The sequence below is a fragment of the Hyposmocoma kahamanoa genome, unplaced genomic scaffold, assembly GCF_003589595.1.
Source record: "Hyposmocoma kahamanoa isolate Upper Pololo Valley unplaced genomic scaffold, ASM358959v1 116, whole genome shotgun sequence".
NCBI lineage: Eukaryota > Metazoa > Arthropoda > Insecta > Lepidoptera > Cosmopterigidae > Hyposmocoma > Hyposmocoma kahamanoa.
Window position 1 is genome coordinate 4,443,581 of NW_020653391.1, and position 23,822 is coordinate 4,467,402.

General features: G+C 36.9%; 2 protein-coding genes across 2 annotated transcripts; one reads left to right on the forward strand and one right to left on the reverse strand.

Annotated features, from left to right (window-relative positions):
• Window positions 1-123: 123 nt before the first annotated feature.
• LOC113239807 (elongin-C) lies at window positions 124-7,982 on the reverse strand. Its single transcript, XM_026476947.1, has 4 exons — window positions 7,895-7,982; window positions 7,371-7,525; window positions 2,766-2,958; window positions 124-1,335 (listed from the first exon to the last, which is right to left on the reverse strand). The coding sequence occupies exons 2-4, from the start codon at window positions 7,513-7,515 to the stop codon at window positions 1,194-1,196; spliced, it is 480 nt and encodes a 159-aa protein (XP_026332732.1). The 5' UTR covers window positions 7,516-7,525; window positions 7,895-7,982; the 3' UTR covers window positions 124-1,193.
• A 496-nt stretch (window positions 7,983-8,478) lies between these two features.
• Window positions 8,479-10,796, forward strand: LOC113239815 (zinc finger protein PLAG1-like). The gene has a single exon (XM_026476956.1). The coding sequence runs from the start codon at window positions 8,700-8,702 to the stop codon at window positions 10,260-10,262; it is 1,563 nt and encodes a 520-aa protein (XP_026332741.1). The 5' UTR covers window positions 8,479-8,699; the 3' UTR covers window positions 10,263-10,796.
• Window positions 10,797-23,822: the final 13,026 nt, after the last annotated feature.

Here is a 23,822-nt window from a genome sequence, read left to right on the forward strand (position 1 = left end):
TATTTTTACATTTTATTGACAAAAATAAGCGACAAACGTACGATTTGATAAACTGCACTTGAAACAATAAATAATATTAAGTTTACTTTTAGCAGTTTCACAAAAAGTTACACTAAATACAATGAGTTTAGTACTAAAACATAATAGGGTGCATCTTAAGATGATAATTTTTGTTCTAAGTTGGGTTTTTTTTTAAATAACTATGTATAACAAGAATTAATTATTTTTGTCTCCCTTTTGATTGACATATTGTATGTTTTACAGATACTTGTTATTGATTATTCTTGCTTTAAATATACCAAAATTTATTTGGCACCCTCGGTTCAAATCCATAACTACAAAAACCAACAGGTTGTGATACCGATATAGTCATTTTCAAGTTGTTTACACAAAATTGCACAGCCAGCAACGTTTGTACAAGTATTTGGAGGATGCTGGTAATTACGTTTCTATAAACTGGCAACAGTCAAATCGCTGATTATTGCCAACTCCAATTATTAAAGAAACTCCAAAATAAGTTGACGACAATCAGAAGACTGGAAGTGACTCGTTCTAGCTTCCTTCTAAATAATCTTGATGTAGTTTATAGCATAGTTTCGAATTGCATAAAACCTAGTTCATCTACCCTGACGAAAAAAAACTTCAATCGAGAGAAATCGTCGTTAAAAATAACACACATCAAAAATGTTTTCATTCAAGCACGTTTTAGCTAATTAAAAAAATCATTTTTTTTTAATTTAATTTTTTTAACACCAATGGATTTTTTTGGTCAATTTCATATTCAAATTCAACTTACAAAACTGACGAAAAAAATCCATCTTTTAAATTACAATTAAAATTTACATGCTATTATAATGAACTCTATAGGTTTGTACAGGTGCTGTTAGAACTAAAAATTCGTAGAAGAGGAAACATTTTACAGACTATGTCGTATTAAATTAAAACTGAGAAAAATGCTTTGTTTTTAGAAACTACTGAAGAATGGAGCGTTTTACATGTTCATGCTCTCTAGATACCTATTATAATATTTAAAAACAGATACTTATTAGAAATGAGATTGTTTAGTACAGTAGACAAAACAATAAAGCAAACAAACTTGAAATTGCAATTTTCAGATTTAGTAACTTCAAGAGTATCCTTTATCGTTTGTACAATATAATCCCACAAAACATTGAGATCTTGTCGAGTCCAATTTAGCAGTCCAGGAAATTAGCAGCCATGAGGAGTTCGAGAGCGATCTCTGGGGCAATCGGGAACTCCGGAATCTCCGTCGAAGAGTTTGTGTAACGCACCTTGTACGTGAAGTACATGCACACTTTTTGCAAAACGTGTGATCTGTGAACAAACGCGATTTGTAATATAGCTGTCTCCCAATTTTTTAGTTGGTTTTATGAAATCGTACTTATTTAAAAAAAAAAATAATGGCAACGTTTGAGTTTGTAATATTAAGTTTATTATCACCATATCACTACCATGATATTCAATTTTTTTTTTGTGAACTCCACTAGTTTGTTATAATTTATTAATACAAAGATCGAACACAGACAAATTTCTTCGACCCGGTGGGACTTGAACCCACCACCATGCTGCACCGTAGCATTGCTCTTACCAACTGAGCCACAGAAGTTACACCGTTACAGTTAAACCGACCTCAATAGTTTGCTTATTGGCTTTTTTATTGGAATTATATATATTAGCCAAGTTTTATTGGAATCGATTAACAGAAAGACCTAGTTACCCTTAGAGGTAGGTATTTTCTTCAAATTGAATGGGACCAATACTGAGGTACCCTCTTTCCAATAACAAAAAAAAAAACCTATCAAAATCGGTTCACAATACCGGAGTAATCGCGTAAAGTACACACAAAAAATATAGTCGAATTGAGGACCTCTTCTTTTTTGAAGTCGGTTAAATGTTACGGCGCAAACGGCCTCAAATGTCAACTCAGAACGCGTAACGTCGTTGGTAGGTAAACAAACTAGACAATGTGCACTTGCCACTTGCAAGATTGACTACTGTTAGTTTGTGTATGCTTGAGTTGGCTGTTGTTCTAGATTCTCCTCTCGGCGAAGTCAAATTCTGAGTAATAACGCATGTCTTCCTTAACTTGACGTTGGCGGAATCATCGATTGTATCGATTGAGATCCTCCTCCTTTCTTCAAATTCAAATTCATTTGTTCTCAGACCAATTAGTCCATATTTGTTAGTAACAAGCTTATGAGCTATTATATCCACGTGTAACAAAGTGTACCTACGGAAAACGGCCGAGTCCATTCTACATGCTATCATCCTCAGGGGTAACCTATCACAAACTCGATTGTTTTTTCCGAAATAACGTTTGTTCGAATTTTCATTACACCGAATTATAAGGAAACCGTTGTTCTTTCAGAGAAAAGACACGATTAGGTTCGGTTTGATTATGTTAAGTTTAAAAGTTTCCTCTCAAAATTACTTTCGAGGTTATGAAAATTCGAGCAAACGTTATTTCTGAAAAATGTCATTTCGGACTATTGATAGGTAACCATCTTCAGGATACCATTGGAGCTCCTTCCAAATCTCAAAATCTGTGACGGACTTTTTTGCGCATGATTGCGTAAAAATGATCTACACACGCATACGCAAACATGCCAGAGACGCTGCAAAAGCGAGGACGCTCAAAGCGTTCTCTGCTCGCTGTGTAAAGTTGGTCCATAGTGCACCTGTATAAAAATACTGGCAGTGAGAAGTCTGCTAAAAAATAAACCATAATTATTACGTAAACTTACGGAATCTCCCTAAAGTTTACTTCATTAGCCTCGTTCTCAGCAAACTGGCCCGGACCACTAAGCATTGCCTTGATCGTTCCGGAGGTAAGCGCGTGTTCCCTCTTCACGATGAACTCATGGCCGTCAGAGGATACCAGTTTCACGTACATTGCGTCTGGACCTTCGCAGCCACCGTACTTCTCTTCTGATGCCACTGTAAATAATTCGTTCCGTTTTCGTTACAACTCGTCTGGATAGACAGTCGTAGATAGACAAAAGATAAAAGATAGTCGTAGACCTACAAAATATTTTAAGTACAACACAGTTAAGTGTTTTTATTGAATGTCAAGATGACATCCAATTATTTTTTGTGTAATTACTCTACTAGTTTTGTTATATCTCTAATTATTAACACAAAGATCGAACGCTTAGAAAAAATTCTTACGATCCGGCCGGATTCGAACCGACGTCTTCTAGCGAACCATGCCAGACGCTATGTCCACTAAGCCACGGAACGAACCAGCTTCTAGCTTCACTATATTTCTCATAGATGGCGCTACGGCTAAAAGTCGTTAAAAACCAGATGCAAAGATCCGAAAACAAGCACAAAGAAAAATTCGTGAAGTCCGCTGGTTCGTTCCGTAGCTTAGTTGACATAGCGTCTGGCACGGTTTGCTAGAAGACGTCGGTTCGAATCCGGTCGGATCAAAAGAATTTTTTCTAAGTGTAATCTTTGTATTAATAATTACCACACAGTTAATAATAATAATAATAATAACGCACACACTCAACATAGCCCCGCACTAGGGAAACCCTGTGGCGCGGGTGCCATGGACACACACTTAGACAACCACAAATTACACCCAAACTCACGAGATAAATAAATGTAGGCCATACACATATTTCTCCCGGCCTGGGAATCGAACCCAGGACCTCTGCATGGCAGTCCGGCATGGTAACCGTTCGGCCACAGAGGCAGTTGTCGTATTATTGTCTTGATTTTCCACAGGAATATACACTCATGTACATATTTAGAAGAAGGCTAAAAAGGTTATAAGAATGTTCAGTTAGGTCGATAACAATGTTCATTTGAATCATTGGCCACATAAACCAGAATGAGTAATTTGGAAAAAGAGTAGCCCCCTTTACACACTTCATCGCGCGTGATCAGGAGCGAACAGGATTGCGCGCGGGAAAGCCTGCACGCGCAATCGTGCGCGATTAGCTGATAAAAATAATTCATATTTTTTTAATTAACGTTATTTAATGCGCGATTGCGTGTAAAAAGCCACTATGGAACGCACTATTGCACGCGCGACTGATGAGTGCAACCGCGAAGTCTTTCCCGTTTCCTTCCAACATCATTACAAGCGCGCTAGATCGCGCACGATTGCTGTATCACGCGCGTAAAAATTTCTTTGTTTTAATGTAGCATATTCCCGGGAGGTGGCCGGGACAAGCACACCATCATTTAACTATAGGAATTATCCCAGGTTTTGTAACTAACAAAGGAAACCAACATCAAGCTTTAACATTGAGCATTTATTATTCGGTTCTACAAGAATCAACACATGCACTTAACTTTATACTAGAACTTCATTAACGAGTGAATAGATCATTTGTGCATTTGCCAAGATGCCTACGTATCAAACCTGAACTCCGTTTTGACGTGTTCTGTTGCAACTACGCCGTTTTAACGCGATATCACCGTAGCAATTGTGCAACGGCAATACGGAAAAAATCATCTTTACGGAAAATCAGCATCTATGAGAAACCAGAGTGGGTGGTGCAACAACCCCCTAACACCTGGGCATACGCATAAAGTGCGGCGACCGGCACATCTATCGAGGGAACAACTCAAGGTCAGTCAGTGCGTTCACCACACCCCATTTTGGCCCCGTCATAAATAAATAAATAAAAAAAGCAAATTTCACAGATATAGACTATCCAGTGACCAGCAACTGTACCTCTGATTCCTCCCAAAAAGTTCTCGGGCTTACTCGATAATAAATATGCAAATAATGGAAAAGCCCCGTGATAGAACCTCATAATTGCTGAAAATTAACAAACACCTCCCAAGGAATAGTTTTCTTGACGACATCGCTTAACGTTATGTTACGATTGCAGTACTTTCCGTGACGATTGACAGATAAAAGCGATTAATGTCTTCCAGTAATGATTCCTAATCACCAGTTCCGGTTACGTGAACGTTACTTTGCTATTGAATATGCCTAAAGAGTTTTTGTTTTGTGATAATGACTGGACGGACAAGTTGCAATAGACATTATACATATATTGGTAAAATTTATAAGTCATAAAAAATTATAAATTCTATTCGTATTATTTTTATATTTAGTAGAGCTCCTTGTGATAGCATTCTTCCAGGGAAATACTGCCACCTTGCTCTTTACAGCCGCCAAGCAGTAATGTGAACATTACTGCGTCCGGTTTTGAAGGGTAGATTTAGGCATGCTAGTGAAATTACAGGCACATCGGACTTGTCAACTTATGTCTCAAGGTGACGGACGCTGTGGCAGTGCCCGTCGGATCTTCACGATTTAAAGCTCTGAGATGCGCTGCAACTGTTATGGACAGGCGTGACATTTACTACTAGGCGCACGACTTGTTCGTCCCGTCATTTGCGTTACTTCTTCGTATTCTAGCCACATTCAAAATTATTCAAATTGTAATTAGTTATCTTGTATTAATATTGTTTAACGTATGTGATAATATAATATTATTATATTATATTTTAACTGCCTCCTTGGCCGACCGGTTACCATCGGATTGCCACGCAGAGGTCCCAGGTTCGGTTCCCGAGCCGGGAGAAATATTTGTATGGCCTATATTTATTTCTCTCGTGAGTTTGGGTGTAATTTGTGGTTGTCTATGTGAGTTCCATGGCACCCGCGACACAGGGTTTCCTTAGTGCGGGGTTATGTTGAGTGTGTGCGTGTGTGCGTTATTACTGCATTCCGGTTCCGGTTATTATATTGATTGCTTGACACGCCAGTGCTTTAATCTACATTTAAATAAGTTACCTGAAGCGGAGCCAAGAATTTCAAGAGGCAACCGGGTACATACTAGCGGGCGGGCCCAATATACTATTAATTAGACCGTTTTGAGCAAAAATATGCTGTACGGTGCAACCTTGTGCCTCAATACCTATTGATTACCTATCAATACATATTGATAGGCTACCCAGCCTTCCCCTCGTCTAATGTAAGTTTCCAGTAGGGCTGACACGACGGAGCGCGACTTGCGCGAGAACGACATAAAGCGCGAGATACTGCTACTGCATAGACATCTCGCTCTAGCGCACATCGCGCCCTGTCGTACTAACGACCTGGAAAGCCACGAAAGCAAGCTGGGTGAAGATAGCCGTACTGCGCGAAGTAAGGCCTAGCTGACGTATGCTGTGGCCCAAGTTTGTAAGCGACACATCTACCTATAAAAATTGCAGTCCGTCAGCAACCGGAACGTCACTAAAATTGCTCTACTGCTACTAGAGTTGAAGGATTACTTTAAAAGTAAAGGAATCACTAGAAAACTGTGAATATTGGTCGCTTGTTTTTCTCTTTGAAGAAGACGCTATTGAATACAGCTTACTTGCTGGTGAAGTCGTAGTTAGAAGATAGACTACTTCAGTTCAAGGTTGATAAAGAGTAGAGCCAGGATATCTCAGGACTGAACACACCATTTTATTGAATCTGAATATAAACTATAGGAGTGAGTTTAGTAGCAGTAGAGCTCTTTGTGAACAAGTTCAGTCCAGGGAAGAACTGCCACCTTACCTATTTCTGCCGCCAAGCAGTAATGTCAGCATTACTGCATTCGGTTTTGAAGGATAAGGGTGCTGGTGAAATTACAGGCACACAGGATTTGTCAACTTATGTCTCTGAGTGACAGGAGCAATGCCATTGCCCTTCAGATCTTAGGTATTGTGGCACTGCACCCACTACGGACAGGCATGTCACTTCCCAACAGGCGCAAAACTTTTTCGGTATCATAAAAAATTGAGATACAGAAAATTTACAAAAAAAATTTAAAAGTTACAAATGTATTCACAATAAATGTATCTAAAACACACAATTATTTGACTTTGATAACTAACATATAAACAAATTTGTACACACTTTGTATTAAAACTATTGAATCATATACACTGAGTGCTCCTTCACTCAATACATTATTATATATTAAATGGTCTTGTCATTATGAGTGGCTAGTGTGGATGAGACTTTAGAAGTTCCAATAAGAATGATGCAAACAAGGGCAGTTTCTCACCGACGCATCATGCACCTGCGTCTGTACATAGTGACCGGTCTGACAGGGCTTGATGCGCAGTTATCAATGGAGATTTAGCAGTAGTTAAATTGGATAAATTATTCATAGAAATATAATATACTACCAGTTTGCATTATAAAAAACGAATGTCGGAACATTCTGCTCCTCAATTAAATTGAAAAAAGAATAACTTCAATCATCAATTTTTCAAACAAACTTTCTGATATTCGGGTGGCAAATGTTTCATATGAATATTGTTATCATAATTCAACCCTTTTTTAGCATTCATCTAAATTATGTCAATTGCAATCTAATGCCAAAAAAAATTACTTTACATACCAGTAGTAGCACTACCAGATTTCTGTTGTTCTTCTTCAACCATAGTAGCCGATCCAGTCTTGGAGCCTGGGGCAGAGCCCTGCGCCGAACCCTGAGCGGAGCCTTGCGCAGAGCCATGTGCAGAACCTACTTGCTCAGCAGACATCGTTAATGCTCTAAATCATGAAACAAAGATCTTGAATTATCTGTCACACCTAGTCAACCAGAAAATAAGTTAAGCACTACAGACGTTTGCTAATGAATGGAAAATACTTCATTCCTGCCAGCATGTGCAGAATTATAGCGAACTACTAGGTTTTTAAGTCTACAATAACTAAGCAGTAAGCACCAAGTATGGCACGGCATGTCGACATTATCATTAAAATTGGGAATATATTTTATCGCTAACGACATAAATGCACTAATCCGAGGTATTATTAATATACGCTTTAAATAGTATCGTTATAATGGAACAGCGAAAAATGGATAACGTTTAGGATTACAAAACATAACCAACACAGCCGAGATTTTCACAAAATATTTACCTTATTTATTTAAAGTAAGCAATAGAGCGATCACTAAAACATTGACTATTAAAATCAACTCAAATTAATCAACAAAATGTTATTTTTATCAGTAAATTCAGAATGATTCAGGTTATTTCTGACTTTTTGAGAAAACTAATGAATGACTGAAGTGAAGTAAGTGAGTGACAAAACGAAGTTAAATATCTAATGGAATGACTGAGTGAATGAATAAAACTTATTATTGCCATTTTTACTAAAACTTTCCAGTCAGGTAAAAAAGATATTTATCAATCTATTAACCTTTTTTTTTGTTACCTTAATATTACATAATATTAATTTATTTATAAAGTTATATTACATTATTTTACATAAAACAATAAAATTAAAGACCCAAAGGCTTTGAAATGTTTGATGTAATTTTTGTAGATGCTTAAGTTATGTCATTCAGTAGATTTGTGGATAAAAATTGGCCAGACTAGATTTGGCTTCTTTTCATTATTTTGACATCCCGATGTCAAGCGCTACGTATTTCTTTGAAAAAAGTACAATAATCTTCGTTTTTCATTATTTCTCAACTTTCTTCACTCGAATAAAACCATTGTGAGAAGAGCGCAAGGCAGTTTCGAGTAGGGATTAGCAATGGACGTGAGAAATTCCGGGAGAACCATGTGACACGAATACGAAAAAGGGCTTCCAGACCGTCAATGTGACAGAAATGTTTTCTGCCATCGCGACTAGCCAACTCCACTGCGGAGCCGTAACGAGCACAACTCGAGATCACCGAGCAACGATATAGGCGAAGCGCGTCAAAAATGAGCGCGAGATGGCCAGTCCGCCACCGAACCCTAACGAAGGCGCGGAGGGCTCCGAGTTCGCGGAGGAGCCGAGCGGGGAACGCGCGACCACCCCGCCGAAGACGTTCGTAGCACCGCCCGCGTCGCAGCTGCCCACCAAGCTGCAGTACGTGGCGTTGGGCGCGCCTGGCCCCAGCGGGGCGATCAAACAGTGCTTCCGCACGGTGAAGGCGGCGCGTAGAGTGCCAACCCTGCCACGCAAGCCGCGCCCCGAAGAGACCCCCGGCCCAAGTATTGAGCCGCCACCGCCCGTTCCCGAGCGCCGGCTTCGCCGCGACCGCTCTAAGCGGCACCAATGCACCACCTGCGACAAGCGCTTCTCCAGCCCCGGCAAACTCAGTCAACACGTTCTCTCGCACACTGGTGAGCTCCCCTTCTCTTGCAATTTATGTGATAAACGATTCAATTCCAAATTTAAACTTGTCCGGCACAATCTAATACATAGTGAACAGCGAGCCTTTGCTTGCTCTGTATGTGGAAAGACTTTCAACCGAAAAGATCATTTGACTAATCATGTTAGAGTGCACAGCCCTGTAAAGAAGCGATACACTTGTGAGAGGCCAGACTGTAAGAAATCATATACATCATTGTTAAGTTACCGTAAGCATGCAGCTTTACACTCAGCTGAGGAAGGAAATCTACAGTGTAAGATTTGCGATGAAACATTTACGAATCGCCAAGAAATAGTGTACCATCTCAAAGTCCACACAGGAAGCCGAACAGTAAAGAATGAGACAGATAAAAAGTTTACTTGTGATTATTGTGATAGGAGGTTCTTCACTGCAAAGGATGTTCGGCGGCATCTGGTCGTACACACGGGTAGACGAGATTTTTTATGTCAATTCTGTCCACAGAAGTTTGGACGTAAAGATCATTTGGTGCGGCATGTTAAAAATGCTCACCCAGATGAATCGTGGAAGTCGGCGGCAGTAGGAACATCCAAAGATCCACCACCTGAAACCACTTCTTTTGAGGAAACTTTTCCAGAATTTCCTCCTATGGAACATGCAGAATATGGAGTAGAAGATATATGGAAGTCTCCCACCCACAAAGAGAGTACTTCAGAAGATCCCACCCGAGTACCTTCCTCAGATATTATTGTAGAAATGCCAGGCGATCTGGACATAAAAGTGGAACCATTAGAAATAAAATTGGAAGAGCCGACATCGCCCACTTGCGAGGTGCTGGAATATCCAGTAGTACTCCAGTATATGGTCCCTCCATACCAACAAACGCCGTCCGACTTGCCGTTTATTAACCCACCACTGAGTGATTCACTGAGTGATCCACTAGAGGCACATTTATTGGATCCGTCGAATGTGCAATCGCTTCTAATGGACCCAGGAGAAGGTCCGTCAGGGCTATCCAGTCAAATGTTGGAATTGTTGGAAGAGGAGCCGCCGCCGGCGTATGCGGGCGAAGAAGGCCGCGTTGTACTTCAACAACGATTGCCGGCATTTACGCAGGCCTTCCAAACGGCACCTCGCGCGCAAAGTCCTAAGCCACCCCCGCCGCCGCCCCCACCTCACTAGCACACCCTTTGCTGCCATCATCAGCGAGAGACTCCTGCATTTAGCTTACGTCAACACCAAACTACCTCACTAAGTAAGGTGGTCTAAGCTGTAATATAGTCGAAATGGAGAAGTAGTAATCAATTTGTACTATTAAAGGACTTCAATATATTGACTGTTATTAGGTATGGAAGCTGAGGGCATGCGCCCTAGGGTTTAATTGCCAAATTGTATATTTGTACGTCTCAGGTGGTATACCAAAATGTTTCCGAATTCTACATGAATATGTGATCTAGTCGTGTATGTACTTTCGGAATGTTATTTTTAATTTATAGCGTACATGTATGACATTAATGGAGTATAAATGGGACCAACTCTGTGAGCTGTTAGAAGGATAGTGCGTAGTTCATGATGCGGTCACTCAGGATGACACTAGTTCTGTGGGCAATGCAATGATTGAGCAGAATTTGTGAAGGTATATAGCTCTTTAAAGCAGTAGGCTATTATAATATGTTTTAGAGAGGCGTGCTGCTTTTCCACGCGAAATTGTAATACAACAGAGAGCATATCCTTTTTATGAGTGGAATATTATCTGTAATTCTGCCAAGGAACATTAACATCAGATCTGTCTTTTAATATCTTAAGTGTAAGTTGAAACAGAGTTACTGACGACAGCCAAGTACAGGAGTCAATCTCATTCTATTGTTCAGAATGATTTTGAACTTCGAATACTGATGTCTCAGGCTAGAGCACCAGAATGCAATAAAACAATAAAAATACCTCAGAGGCACTTTTGCTTCCTTAGAATTAAGACAATATAGGGTCTGAGTCCAATGAGCTGTAAGCTTGGATATAAACATCATATTGTTTTCCAAGAATGTGCCAAAAGATAATCTGGAATGTCATAAGCATCCTTAGCTCATTGGATGTCAGTAATACATAATATTCGAGTTTTGTTACAACATTGTTAAGTTGGTACTCAAAATTTAGCTTTCTCAGAGCAATAAAAAAGTATGAAAAAAAAATCAAAATTTTTAAAAGTAATCGTCTTGGCATATGTTTTAGGATTATGAGCCAAATTGTGTATTGTTTATGTGGATGTCAGTGTGTGTCAGAAGGAAGAAAATTTAGTGAGAATTGAAACAACTTTGGGTTCAAAGAAATCGGAGGAATAAAAATACAAGTAGATTATTAGGTGCCTTGCATTTCTTAACATTACAGGCAAAATGACATTTTATTATTGGATTATTTTGGCTTATGAAAATAAAATAAAAAATATGCACTAGGTTTACAATTTTAAAATTAACGCTTTCAATTACACAATTTCTGAGAGTTCTAAAGCTTAATATTTCTTGCCAGGTCCAATAATAATGGTTGTAACTATTGGTGTAAGTGGACTGTCTGAATTTTATAACAACATATTCCATTTGTTATAAAAACTTTTTTCTAAGATAATTTTATTTGTTATTTCTGTAAAGCTAACTATTCACTGTCCTATGCGTTATCTGGCAGTGTTCGTCCATGAGAGGCTAAATTATTTCCTTCTCTTTCTTTGACATAGATATGTATGTCCTATAATCTAAGGACGGCGCGGCGTCTCGTATGTAATTCTACAAAGTTTGTAATTTTTTTTGGATAAATGTTACTATCTTTTTTAACAACTGTTCCACTATACCATGGTTATGAAAATAAAAATATATGTCCTACCTGACACTTGAACACACAGTTTTATATGTAAATTTTAAGTGATTTAAGTAATTTGGATGTGTCGTTTTAAAAATAATGATAATAATGACTATATTAAAATGTTCGGCGTCTAATAATAAGGCGGGAAGGTTAAGGGCCTGTTCACTGACAAGCATGTTGACTTACAGAGCGATGTAGAGATAGATACCTTAAGGAACGAGAGTCATATCATTCAACTAGGTTCATGTTATTTTGCCTTTTACGTTATTAGATTTAGAAAGTATCCAACCGAAGCTCAGTGCCATGGCATGGATTTATGAACCTCATACCAGGCCGCACTCTACCTTTACGTGTACAATATATTCGTCTTTACATATTATTCGTTTTTATTCTCAGTTGTTCTGCTTTGACGAAATTTTATTTCCTTGAAGCCAAAAGTGTAGTCTGATGATAAGCAAGCTATATTGCTCTCGTACCTATGCATAAAACTCTCTGTCGGCCAACATATTTGCCCGTGAGTGGACCATTTTAAAGTAGGCGAGATCCAATGTTGTACACGCTTCATGTAGAATAATATTATGTAAATAAAATTAATCTTTTTTTTAGGTTAATAGGACTGTAAAAAATTTAATCTACCTCAATTCAAACTTACTTTTACGGCTAGAAATTAAATTACTATTTTTAGGATAAAGCAAAATAGGATTTTTCTATTTTTGAGAAATACATTCAAAACCCGTCGGGAAGGTTAAAAAAATCCATGTTGTGTATAATATTATTATTAGTGTGTGCTGCAATTTAGAAATCTTTATTGATATTCAGTTCAAATATGTATAATTATGTAAATTGTTATATTTTATATTTCTAAGAAAAAAAAATTAAAGTTACGCCACGATCTGGATTTAAAAAAAAAATTAAATTTTATAAGGCATCGCACATTACAAATTACATTAGATTTATATATTTTTGATGATTTATACTGTAATATATGTTCTATAATGTAAAAGATATCAGAAAAGATTTCCCTAAAAAACGTTTTTAGACATACAGCAACTCGAAGGTGTTAGATATTATTCAGTTGTTGTGTTCCCTAAAAGCGTTTAAATCCTTCAGAAGGGTGTTGAACTGCGTGAAAAGAAATAGCCCGCGATGAAAAAAATACTGGATGAAATTTAAGCATAAATGGGAGGATTGAAGAACCGGCTGATGTGGACACACCACATTGCATCGTGGGTGACGCACTGCATACATACGTACGCACAGTGCGATGCGTGCATTTAAGGCAGAGTCGAGGTGCGGCTAAACAAGACTGATTCAGTTATGTAAAAGAATAAAATGATAATACACATTATCTTGTTCAAACAAATCGATTACGGGATTATTTTGCACTATACACTGGTGTGAGACTGATGTAACATTATTTGTTACGTTATAAAACCACAAATACTTTCCGCTTATGGTTTTTATTTCGTCCAGTATATGCCCTTTGACCGCTAGTCATATCAACAGCAGCACATTCTCATGTAACTCAACTAATACTTATTACATCAATCTTTATAGACATTTTATAATATTAAATATAGATTTATTTGTCCTAGATTGCTAAATTAGGCACATTCTGCTAATAACAGCACGCTTAAGTGCCGTGCCTTTTCTGAATGCGAGTTTTCTCGATCCAATTTGAAAATATTCAAAATTGGCACATGATATAATTTGTATGGTTATTTTAATACCACTGAATGGAATGAGATTTTTTCCAATTACGGTATAGTGTCAGGTACTATACTTAGTTTAATATGTAAAAATAAACGAAGCAGTGAAATAAGCGTGCTGAACTGACAAATGCGGTTTGACCCTAATTGAAGCGATTTTGGACACCTATTGCAACATTGTCATATATAATACGGTGCAAGCAAAATAAAACAAGTACAAAAAATAATAATTTTAAATAATGTTTTCTATAAAAATTACTGTGTAATAAAAGTACATTTCCTCATATTTTTTAGTTTTTATAAATACAGATTTATACAACGATGTATGCAATATATTTTTATAATGTTTTAGATTGTAAAAAAAACATAATTTTAATTGTCAACATATCAAACTTCGCGGCCGATTGTTATGTTTTCTGTTGTTCTTTCGCAATATAGTACGATTTGCTAATGAGTAGGTGAACATATCTTTACAGCCTATGTAAAGGTAAAAGAATGAAAACCTTTGAAGGTGTTATAGTTATAGGATTTGATATTAACCAGAGTCATAATTTTAATGTATTTTTTTTTACTTTTCATACAATTTCACCCAATAAAATTATATACACGTAACAACTTATATAATCAAATACAATTTGTAAATTATTTACAATATTTGAGAAATGTTAAATATTGTAATAAGGTAATGTTTTACGCGATCTGTAATTTTTATTATTCCTCTTGTTAGCAAATTGTACTCCATGTATTGTATTCTTATAAAATTGAATTGTATTTGTACTGTTCATCACACACTGTATTTATTTATTACAGCAATTCATAAAAACAACGGTAAACCGTTCTAACACTCTAAGTGTTCATTTCTGTTTTTAGTTAACGGAGAAAAGTTTTTATGCATAATTATTATTGTTAAATATTTTCCCAGTTTTTTTTTGTTTTTATTTTCTTTGTTTTTTGAACAGGTAATGAGTGTGACTCATTTTGTAATTTATATATTTTTTTTTATAACGAAAAGTAACATGTAATACCAAATAATTACCTACTTTTATTTCGTTTATATTCTATAAGGATTCGAATATTTTTTTATTTGCATGTATTCCTAAGTTTTTGTAACAGCAACGAAATTGCTATGAAAGAGAAAAGGATGGTCTGAATAAATTGAAATATTACAACTGAAAATTAATGAACGAAACATATTTATTTTGCACAATATTTAAATTTTTTTGTGATGCAATATACCTGGCCGCATAGATTTAGCATTACTGACAAGAACTGTTTGGCGTCAATATCTATATATGCAGATCTAACACAGACTATGTAAGCGCAAAGACTTCTTGCTGCCAAAACTTTTTTTTTATGTGCGGCCAAGCTCAAAATTATAGAGTCATAAAACTGATAAAGATGGAAATAATTTCTAGTGTTTATTTAAAAAAATATCAGATATACGGCGTAGAGCGAACAAAAAAAAATTATCGTAGGTGCATTCATCTAAGATTACGCAAGCGTAACACCAGTTTATCCTTTTCTTGATCATAGCCACAAACTGACGATCAACATGATATACGTAATTTCAGTGCATAACAAATAGGGGCCTTAAACGTTCAATTGTAAAGAGTTTTATAAAAAATTCTAATAAATATATTTTTGTTACTGTTTTTCAAACAATCGAAGTAGAATTTTGTATAAAAAAAATTTTTTTTGACGTTTAAATTTAAAAAAATCTTTAAAATTACGCACGTTTAACTATATTTTTTTATTACTAAATAGAAAGGAACAAAATACATCCAAAATACTTATCATGACGCGATCATGCTTCAAAGTGTCTGTTTCCTAACAGAATATCTGTGAATTAGATTTACCTACAATGTTAAACGTGCGCGTAAGCAAGATTCCATTTTCGGGAACTTGAAAATACAGGGTGTTCAATAAATAACGAAGTTTCAAGTTTATTAGCGTTACTTTAAAAACTTTACAAACTTTTCGGAAATAATGTTATATCACGAAACACAAAGATTTTCAATATTAAAAAAAGCAAAATACGTGACCTGAAAGTTCTGCATTATATAAGACTTAGTATTTACTAATGTACTATTTGTAATTCCGTTATTTGGCCGGATCGTATGCATTCAGAATTTCTTATTGGAAGCATTAAATTTGTCAAGGCCAATGCACTTTGCATTATTATTGCATAATGCTGGCACACTTCCTATGCCTGTACAAAGACGTAAAGAAACTAGCACATCTATACGGGAAAAGCCATGTCAGAAAAGTGCATGCGTATCTTGAGGGTCGTGCCTGTCGTCAAATTAGACGCTCATAGAAGCGCTGCAATGGCACCACACTCCTAATTTCCAAACAATATTTAGAAGCGCAGTTACACTGTCATGACATGGGCGATTGTTACTAAAAATAATCGAATATGTTTACTAATTTAGTAATTAATAATTAAATTATCGGTGTCCAAAAAAATTTCCCCTGTACTATGGCTACGGAATGTAAAAATATCAATCCCGTTACTTATTTAGCACCTAATTTATGAACAATCAATCCTATTACTATTACGATATTTGATCAACGACCAAAAATTTGTAACTATTTCGATTCATAATCGATATTTGATCAACAATCAAAAAGTGAAGTGTAGTAACTAATTGATATGAAGAATCGAATTATTTCGAGTTGGTATGTTTATAATCGAATAATTCGATTATGTTTAATAACTGTCGACCATCGCTACGTGATACGCACGCCCCACTTTTGCAGTACAATTAGTGAACTAAAAGTTATTAAAGCGCTACAGATACATGAAAGTACCGTATTTCTGTGTCTGACAGTACATTTCTTATAATATTTTCTGAATGTATGCAATCAGTGACTCTACCATGTGTCCAAATGACAGTTGTCCCTAGCATAAATCACTTCACAACCTTCGCAATGATATTTGGGTAATTGTACAGCGCCCCTGGTGGTGACAAGCTGTAATAACATAATATAATAAGACAAATATGGTAACTCTTAGCATTACTGTGTTCCGGTTTTGAAGCGTAAGAGCGATGGTGAAATAACAGGTATATGAAATTTGTCAACTTATGTCTCAAATGACGAGCGCAGTGGCAGTGCCTCTCAGATATTTGCGATTTAAAGCTTTGACTTTTAAGCAACTGTTATGGACAGGCGTGTAGCTTACCATCAGGCGCACGACTTGTTCCTCCTGTGACTTAATATTATTTAAAAAACTGTACAAACGTAGCAGCGCGGTTTGTATGTATGCGCACCACTAGCGCTATGCAACGCGAGTGCATCGCGAGATTATGCGAATGTGTGCATCCGTACACGACACGCAGCGACCGCGCACACATACTAGCCTCGCTGCTACGTTTGTATGGAGTTACCCTACTTGTTATACTATGGTAATAAATTGCAAAACAAAACAGTTGCTAGCGACAATTGTCAATGTAAACTCATAGTGGGTACCAGTGTTGGCTACAGACAAATCTACTAAAAAGCTTGCGCTCAATTTGATTCGCGTGACGTGGCGTTTACAAAGTTTTGTTTTCAATTGACTTCAAAACAAAGAGCGAAGTTCTCAATTTCCCTTATTTTAGGACTTGTTACTATCGAGCGTATCCACTTAAAGCGCGCATTTTGCAGATTTGTTCCTTGCCTAAAGCCGATTAGATTGACTCTACCTCCAGAACAAAAAAGCGAAAATGATTTGAATCAAATTAGTTTTTCGTTAGTAGGTACTAACAAACCCCTTGCAGGTTTTTAAAATATTAATTATAAACATTGTACCTGGCTTAATAACATGTAAAAGGTCTTCATTGTAATAAACATTTTTGAACATAATAAACGTTTTTAAACTTTCCTGTTTAGGGTAATTTTTAGGTAAGTTTTCTCTACCTAATTTCGGTGACAATTTTTATTATTTAAGTATTCAAGTATACTATCGTGAAATATTAAATAATATTTCAGGATACTGCACTCGAATATTAAGTAAAACTTAATGACAATATTCTGGAATATTTAAATAATAAAAACTGCCACCAAAATAAGATAGAGAAAACTAATGTTTACTAGTGCACACTGGTTTCAAACCTTAATTAATAGTGTTTGCGTAGTTTACCGCCTATTTTTAAAACTAGGTGGAATATGGAGTCCCTCTCGAAGCGCAGTAGACTGTTCTGTAGAAACAGAATGTTTCACAATTATCACATTTGCGCGCGCTAACATTTTTCTTATTTTCCTTTTTTATTCAAAGTTCTGCACATTTTCGTGCGCAAGACTTTGCAATTCAATATTTTTTCCATAGATTTGACATAGTGATCTTGGACACCTTCAATTTGGAGCGCTGCAGCCGCACCATTATGGCGCTGCAGTCGCGCCACTACTAATTTTCATACAATACTTAGATGCAACTGCGCTAGTTGCAGCGCCACTTGTGAACCAAAAATTACTCAAGCGCTACAAGCTAAAAGTCGCGCTATTATTGCGTCTATTTTGAAGGCGTCCTTAGGCCCGGCGCCCATTGGTGGAACGGCACAGCATAGAAAGTTCAGCATCTCTACATGCAAACACACACCGACAGCAATTATGAATTAACAAAAAAATTATTATTTCATTGTTACAATTATAACGCTAGAATCTCCGTCTGTGGTCCCTAGCTTGTAATAAACGTTGGATAAAAATTACAGACGGCACAGCAAAAAAATCTTCGGGATCTCTACATGCAAACGCACACTGACGGCAATCATGCCGCAATACCCTTAAGCACGCCGCTATCCTTATCCTTAAGCACAGGGCACACCGCGACGAAACTAAAATAGCTGACTTACCTCACGTTAGTTGCATGCAAAAGTAAGCAAAGAAAATACGCAGTAAGCAGTGACTACATACACGTGCGGGGGTGAATGGGCGACATATTTTACAAAGCTTAGTTCTATCGTTGGGTTAGTTTAGTTAACTCGGTTAGCTTAGTTTCGTTCGCGGTGTGATCTGCGCATTAGGTGTGACGTGGCATCCTTAGGCATGCCATCTACTACTAGGTACCAGCCGTTCCTCGCCTCACACACCCGCAATCGCACCCGAAGTATCCCGAAGGCTGACGGCTCGTGTGCCTAAACTTACCGCCGCCGCCGCTTCGTTTTTGTAGTTACGACCATTATCAATAAAATTCATAGCTATAACGTTATACTAAATTAGAAAATTATTCGTCACATGAAAATCCCGTAAGTCTCGTGAGTCGTATTCCAGAACTCTATTCAATGCTCAAGTCAGGACTTGAGTATGATTACAAGCACTGAAAATACGACCCTAATGGCAAGGACTGAGTATGATTTCCGGTGCTTGAAATCATACTCAAACCCTGACTTGATCATTGAGTAGAGTTCTGGAATACGACCCTAAGTCACAGTTCGAAATTCAAAATTAGGACTTCGTCACGACATGTAGAATTGCATTTTTATGATTGTTTCAAATTTCATTTCGGTTAGATTGTCTGTTTGTCTCAACTTGACATTGGCGATATGGCCATAGCGATGGGGCCATAACGTTTAAAAGCAGAAGCAATTTCAATCATCGTCAACCCACTTATACGTCCCACTGCTGGGCACGGGTCTCCTCACGGGGGCTTAGGCCACAGTCCGCCACGCTGGCCTAATTCGGGTCGGAGACTTCTTCGACGTGCAGGTTCCATCACGATGTTTAACGTCAATGAAGCTCATGGTAAGTTTCAAATTAAATTCGCACATAAATTTTGAGAAACTTAGAGGTGCGAGCCCGGATTCGAAGCCACGGCCTTTGCTTGACGCCTCTCAAACATTAAACCACTAGGCTACCACGGCTTGTGTAATTTGAATAGTTGCTACGAAAGCGTCGCATCGGCCACTGCACTGCGATAGGGAGTCGACGACATTCCCCCTGTGGCTTAATTTACATAGCCGCGGAACGGAATGGAAGCGAATTTATGTAACCATAGCATAATTAAATATGTATCAATTGTGTAGATACTAGTCAAAAAACTTACGATTACTTAATTAACGTACGATTTCGTTACAAAAATTCGCTTCCAAAAACGCTTTGGAATCTTATTATTTACTTTATATTAATTAATAGTACAATTTCGACGCTCATTATTTTTGTAAGTACTTCATTCAGAGTGTGATAAATCTCGTATCTATAGAGTGATTATTCAGGAGATAGCAAAACTTTATTTTAAATTTCTTATCAAGGGTGTTAATTTAGATGCATTACTTTAAAGCCAGAGTGTGAATATGACGGAAATGTGATGTGAAATCAGTCAGCAAAATTTGTATGTACAATCCATTTTTTGCATTTCAGTAACTTTAAGATAAGAGTTTGAGACAGTAAGGCGACGAAATTTTACTATATCGATGCCGAGCTTTCGATTCGATTAAAATAATTTCGTGACTGCATTGGGTAGTACTGCCATCTTACCTATTTCTGCCACCAAGCAGTAATGGGAGTTATTAATAGAGAAATTTAATGCTCCGAGTGGCACTGCAACTGTCATGGACAGGCGTGTCGCTTACCACCAGTGACTACGCGACTTGTTCATCCCGTCACTTGGTTTCGTAAAAAAGAGAAAATGGCGTAGTGGACCAATATATAATATTTATAAAATAAAACCAATAAAAATATTGCTTTGTCCTTTATTCATTCGCATAAACAAAAAGTCAGACATTTGTAAAATAATCTCGATGAGCTCACAACTACGTGGACTACGATAACTGTAATAGTATGATTTATACTTTGGAATGACATCCTGCTTAATACTATATAAGGTAGGTTAGTGGCGCCGTTAACAAAAAACAGAATAGCAAAAATAAAACGCAATGGTACAATAACGGAAATTGATAGTAGACCACTTCAAACGCGCGTATCATTGTTACATAATCGTATCACAAGAAAACATTGATTCTTTTCAACGACACCATTTCAGCAAAATGAAATAATACAAAAACCGAAAATAAGTCAATAAATAAATTCTGAATTAACAAAAAATAATAATTTCATTGTTACAATTATAACGCTAGAAATTCCATCTGAGATCTATAGCTTATAATAAACTTTGGATAAAAATTAAAATAATTATTGACAATCCATTTCATTTGTACATTTTTACAACGCAAACTCTTCAGCTAAAGCATATAAATGAATTAAATGCGTTTTTTTTAAGTTTGTGACAGCAATGCACCTTAACTTATGAAAAAATATACACATTCGAGATAATACATTTAGATTACAAAATAATACTTTTAAATATTAATTTCAAACGATAATAGACAACAAATACACATTATTGTTTAGGTGGAAGAATTGTTTTATGCCAACCCCAGATTCTCGGCGAGAAAGCCGTCTTTTTTCATCCTTTAGTCGTGTTCACGACTCACCAGCACGCTTGTGCGAAAGAATGTAGACATTGCGGAGAATTTAAGGCTTGCACTGCACTTATAAATTACACGTTATCGGCTCAATATAAAAAACTGCATCATTACAAAAATTTGTATGAAAATAATTACACGACTTACGATTTAAGTGCAAACTTTAGGAATGTGCTCATTATTTGAATATAAGTACAGTCGAACAACTATAATAAAGCTTACACACTGTCTGACGCTTTGAGATTAGTCCGTGTGGCTAGAATTTTATAAAATTACTATACTGTAGTATAGTTATACGTAGCAGAATAGAAAATGTTAGGCCAAGATACAACAGTCTTCACAACAGAGTGGTAATAATTAAAATACATTAATCATTTAAATTTGATATTAAAGTCGACTGGCCATTCTTGAATAGGTCGAATCTATATTTCTACATACTTGGTGCAGATAGTGTAATGACTAGCAATTGTTAATTACATTTGTTCGACTTCTTACTATTACGTTAAGATTCTACGTACATTGCTAGCATCGTGGTTTAAATCTTTCTAAAGATTTTTAATGCCACAAGTATGCACGTAAAAACTTTTGTACATTATTATTATTCAAATTATGTTTTATTGGCAATAATATCACAAATTAACATTATTGTTAACGACTTTAGATTTTATATGAAAATTTTGTCTATTCAATTCATTTTGAGCCATGTTTTTGTCTCAACAGAATAGGTACTCGAAAAGATATGTCTGATAAATAATGAGATTACAAGAACCCATGTTTTGTATGGATACGGCTAAGTATTCAGTCTCTATTCAACTAAACGTTGGCTAGCAAATACCCAGTCGAAAAGTATGTACACTGGTGGATTCCGGCGCATACCGGCGCCGCGGTATCCTTTAATACCGCATAGAAAAAAGGGCTTCGATGCTCCGACATAGGTCTCTAGAGCATTGAAATTTATACCTTATTTCAATTGTTATAGCATAAAATATAAATTGAATATTTCCGTTCACCGGGTTACGCTGGCCCTTATAACATTAGTCGAAATCTGAATTTCCACAAGCATTTATTAAAAAAGAAAATGTCTTGCAAAACATGGAATCTCGTATTATAAAATGTAGACAAAACAGACAACACGACATATTATTCAGAAGCGAAACAACGACAATGATATGTCGACAGATATTCACTACGACGACAGGTTACAAGTATGAGTATGTATGTATATGAATAGACTCCATTATAATGTTTGTGGAAAACTTCTTGGTCATCCAATTTGCGTGTTTAAAAAGCTTGTTTTACACGAAATGTCACGGAATTTCACAAGATTTTAATTGACAATTTATTCATAAACTGGCTTCAATCTCTAGGACACTTGTGTACCTGAAATTTAACCCGTGTCTAATAATTTTGGTAAATGTTATGAATTTTTTTTAATGGTGGATGAAAACACAGTTGCACGTTAGAGACACTATGTGGCTTACCACCAAAGTCTTTAGGTTGCGTGACGGGTTAAATAAACTAGATAGATGCTTATATGACTGTTTTTTTTAATAATATGGCGTTGCGTAGAGCATTTAGCCAATGTCAAAGTTAGGGAAACAAGAATATAGGAAAAACAGAACGGACCGGAATTTGGAATAGGAAAAAGGATGTGGTTTTATAAACTATAATAATATATAAACCTAGGCGATTAACACACTGCATCGCGCCTCGCGACGGTGCGCAGGACGCGGAATCACGCGCGCGGTAGCGGAGACACAGATCTGCGTCAACGCGCGGTTTAATCTGGGCGGGGGCGGCGGTCTAGCGGCCCCGCGCCACTCAAAGTACTCGCTTCGTAGTTGATCGCCGTAGTGATTGCACATGTAGCTGAGATCTTTCTTTGACAAGAATGTTAATAATAAAAAACTCATTCAGGACGCTGCAGTTATACTGTCGATTGTTTTTGTTTATTGAAATAAAAAGACACCGAAGATAACATTCAACTTCATTACGAAGATTTAAGAAAATATGAAGATAATTTTTAAACTACACACGAATGCCAACTGAATCCTTTGATTATTTGTTAGGGAACATCCGAACGACAATTACTGGAATAGACCCAAATTGATTGAAAATCTGCGCGGTAGTGCGGAGCGCAGTGTGCCATACCCTGCGGTTCGCCGCGCCCCACCGCGCGGGGGCGCGGTAAAACCGCGCGGAAAATCGTTGTCAGTGAGTTCGACGGTGCGTGTTTTTCCATACAAACTGAGCTACTACAGTACAACGTTAAAAAACGTAGCTCCGCGCTCCGTCGCGGTTGCTGTTTAAGGAATCTGAGATCCCGTCACTGTCTGGTTTAGAAGAGTTCCTTCTGCCGCGTGTATTCGCTTCGTGATTCGATTATACTGCGGCGGCAACACTGAGGCGGAATAACAGAATACGTCACCGACTTGTAGTTAACCAAAGGCAGTTAGTCGAGTGAGTTAGTTATGTGATCTAACGTTAGAAAGATTGACCAAAAAGTTTTCATTAAAAAACCGTGAATGATATTTTAGCCGTATGTTAACGATACTAAATTAAGTATATTTCGCTTCTTTCTTTAATTTAATTTGCATTTAAATATTTTTAAAACGCTTTTCTTAGATATATCTTTTTAAGAGACCACAATATCATTCACTGTTTTAAAAATGTGTACACATTAAGTAATAAATAAGTGCATTTATGTATATGAAATATGGATGGATATCGTTAACATGAAATTTTGGCTCAGGATATATCAATTCCTTGTCTATATGCTACTAATA

What these genes read in the sequence shown, in the direction of transcription:
- LOC113239807 (XM_026476947.1), bottom strand. Translation starts at nt 7,515, where the DNA reads ATGTCTGCTGAGCAAGTAGGTTCTGCACATGGCTCTGCGCAAGGCTCC. An exon ending in ATCTGGTAGTGCTACTACTG is followed by an intron (nt 2,959 to 7,370) that starts GTATGTAAAGTA and finishes AATTATTTACAG; the next exon opens with TGGCATCAGAAGAGAAGTAC. An exon ending in GTAAACTTTAGGGAGATTCC is followed by an intron (nt 1,336 to 2,765) that starts GTAAGTTTACGT and finishes GTTTGTTCACAG; the next exon opens with ATCACACGTTTTGCAAAAAG.
- LOC113239815 (XM_026476956.1), top strand. Translation starts at nt 8,700, where the DNA reads ATGGCCAGTCCGCCACCGAACCCTAACGAAGGCGCGGAGGGCTCCGAG.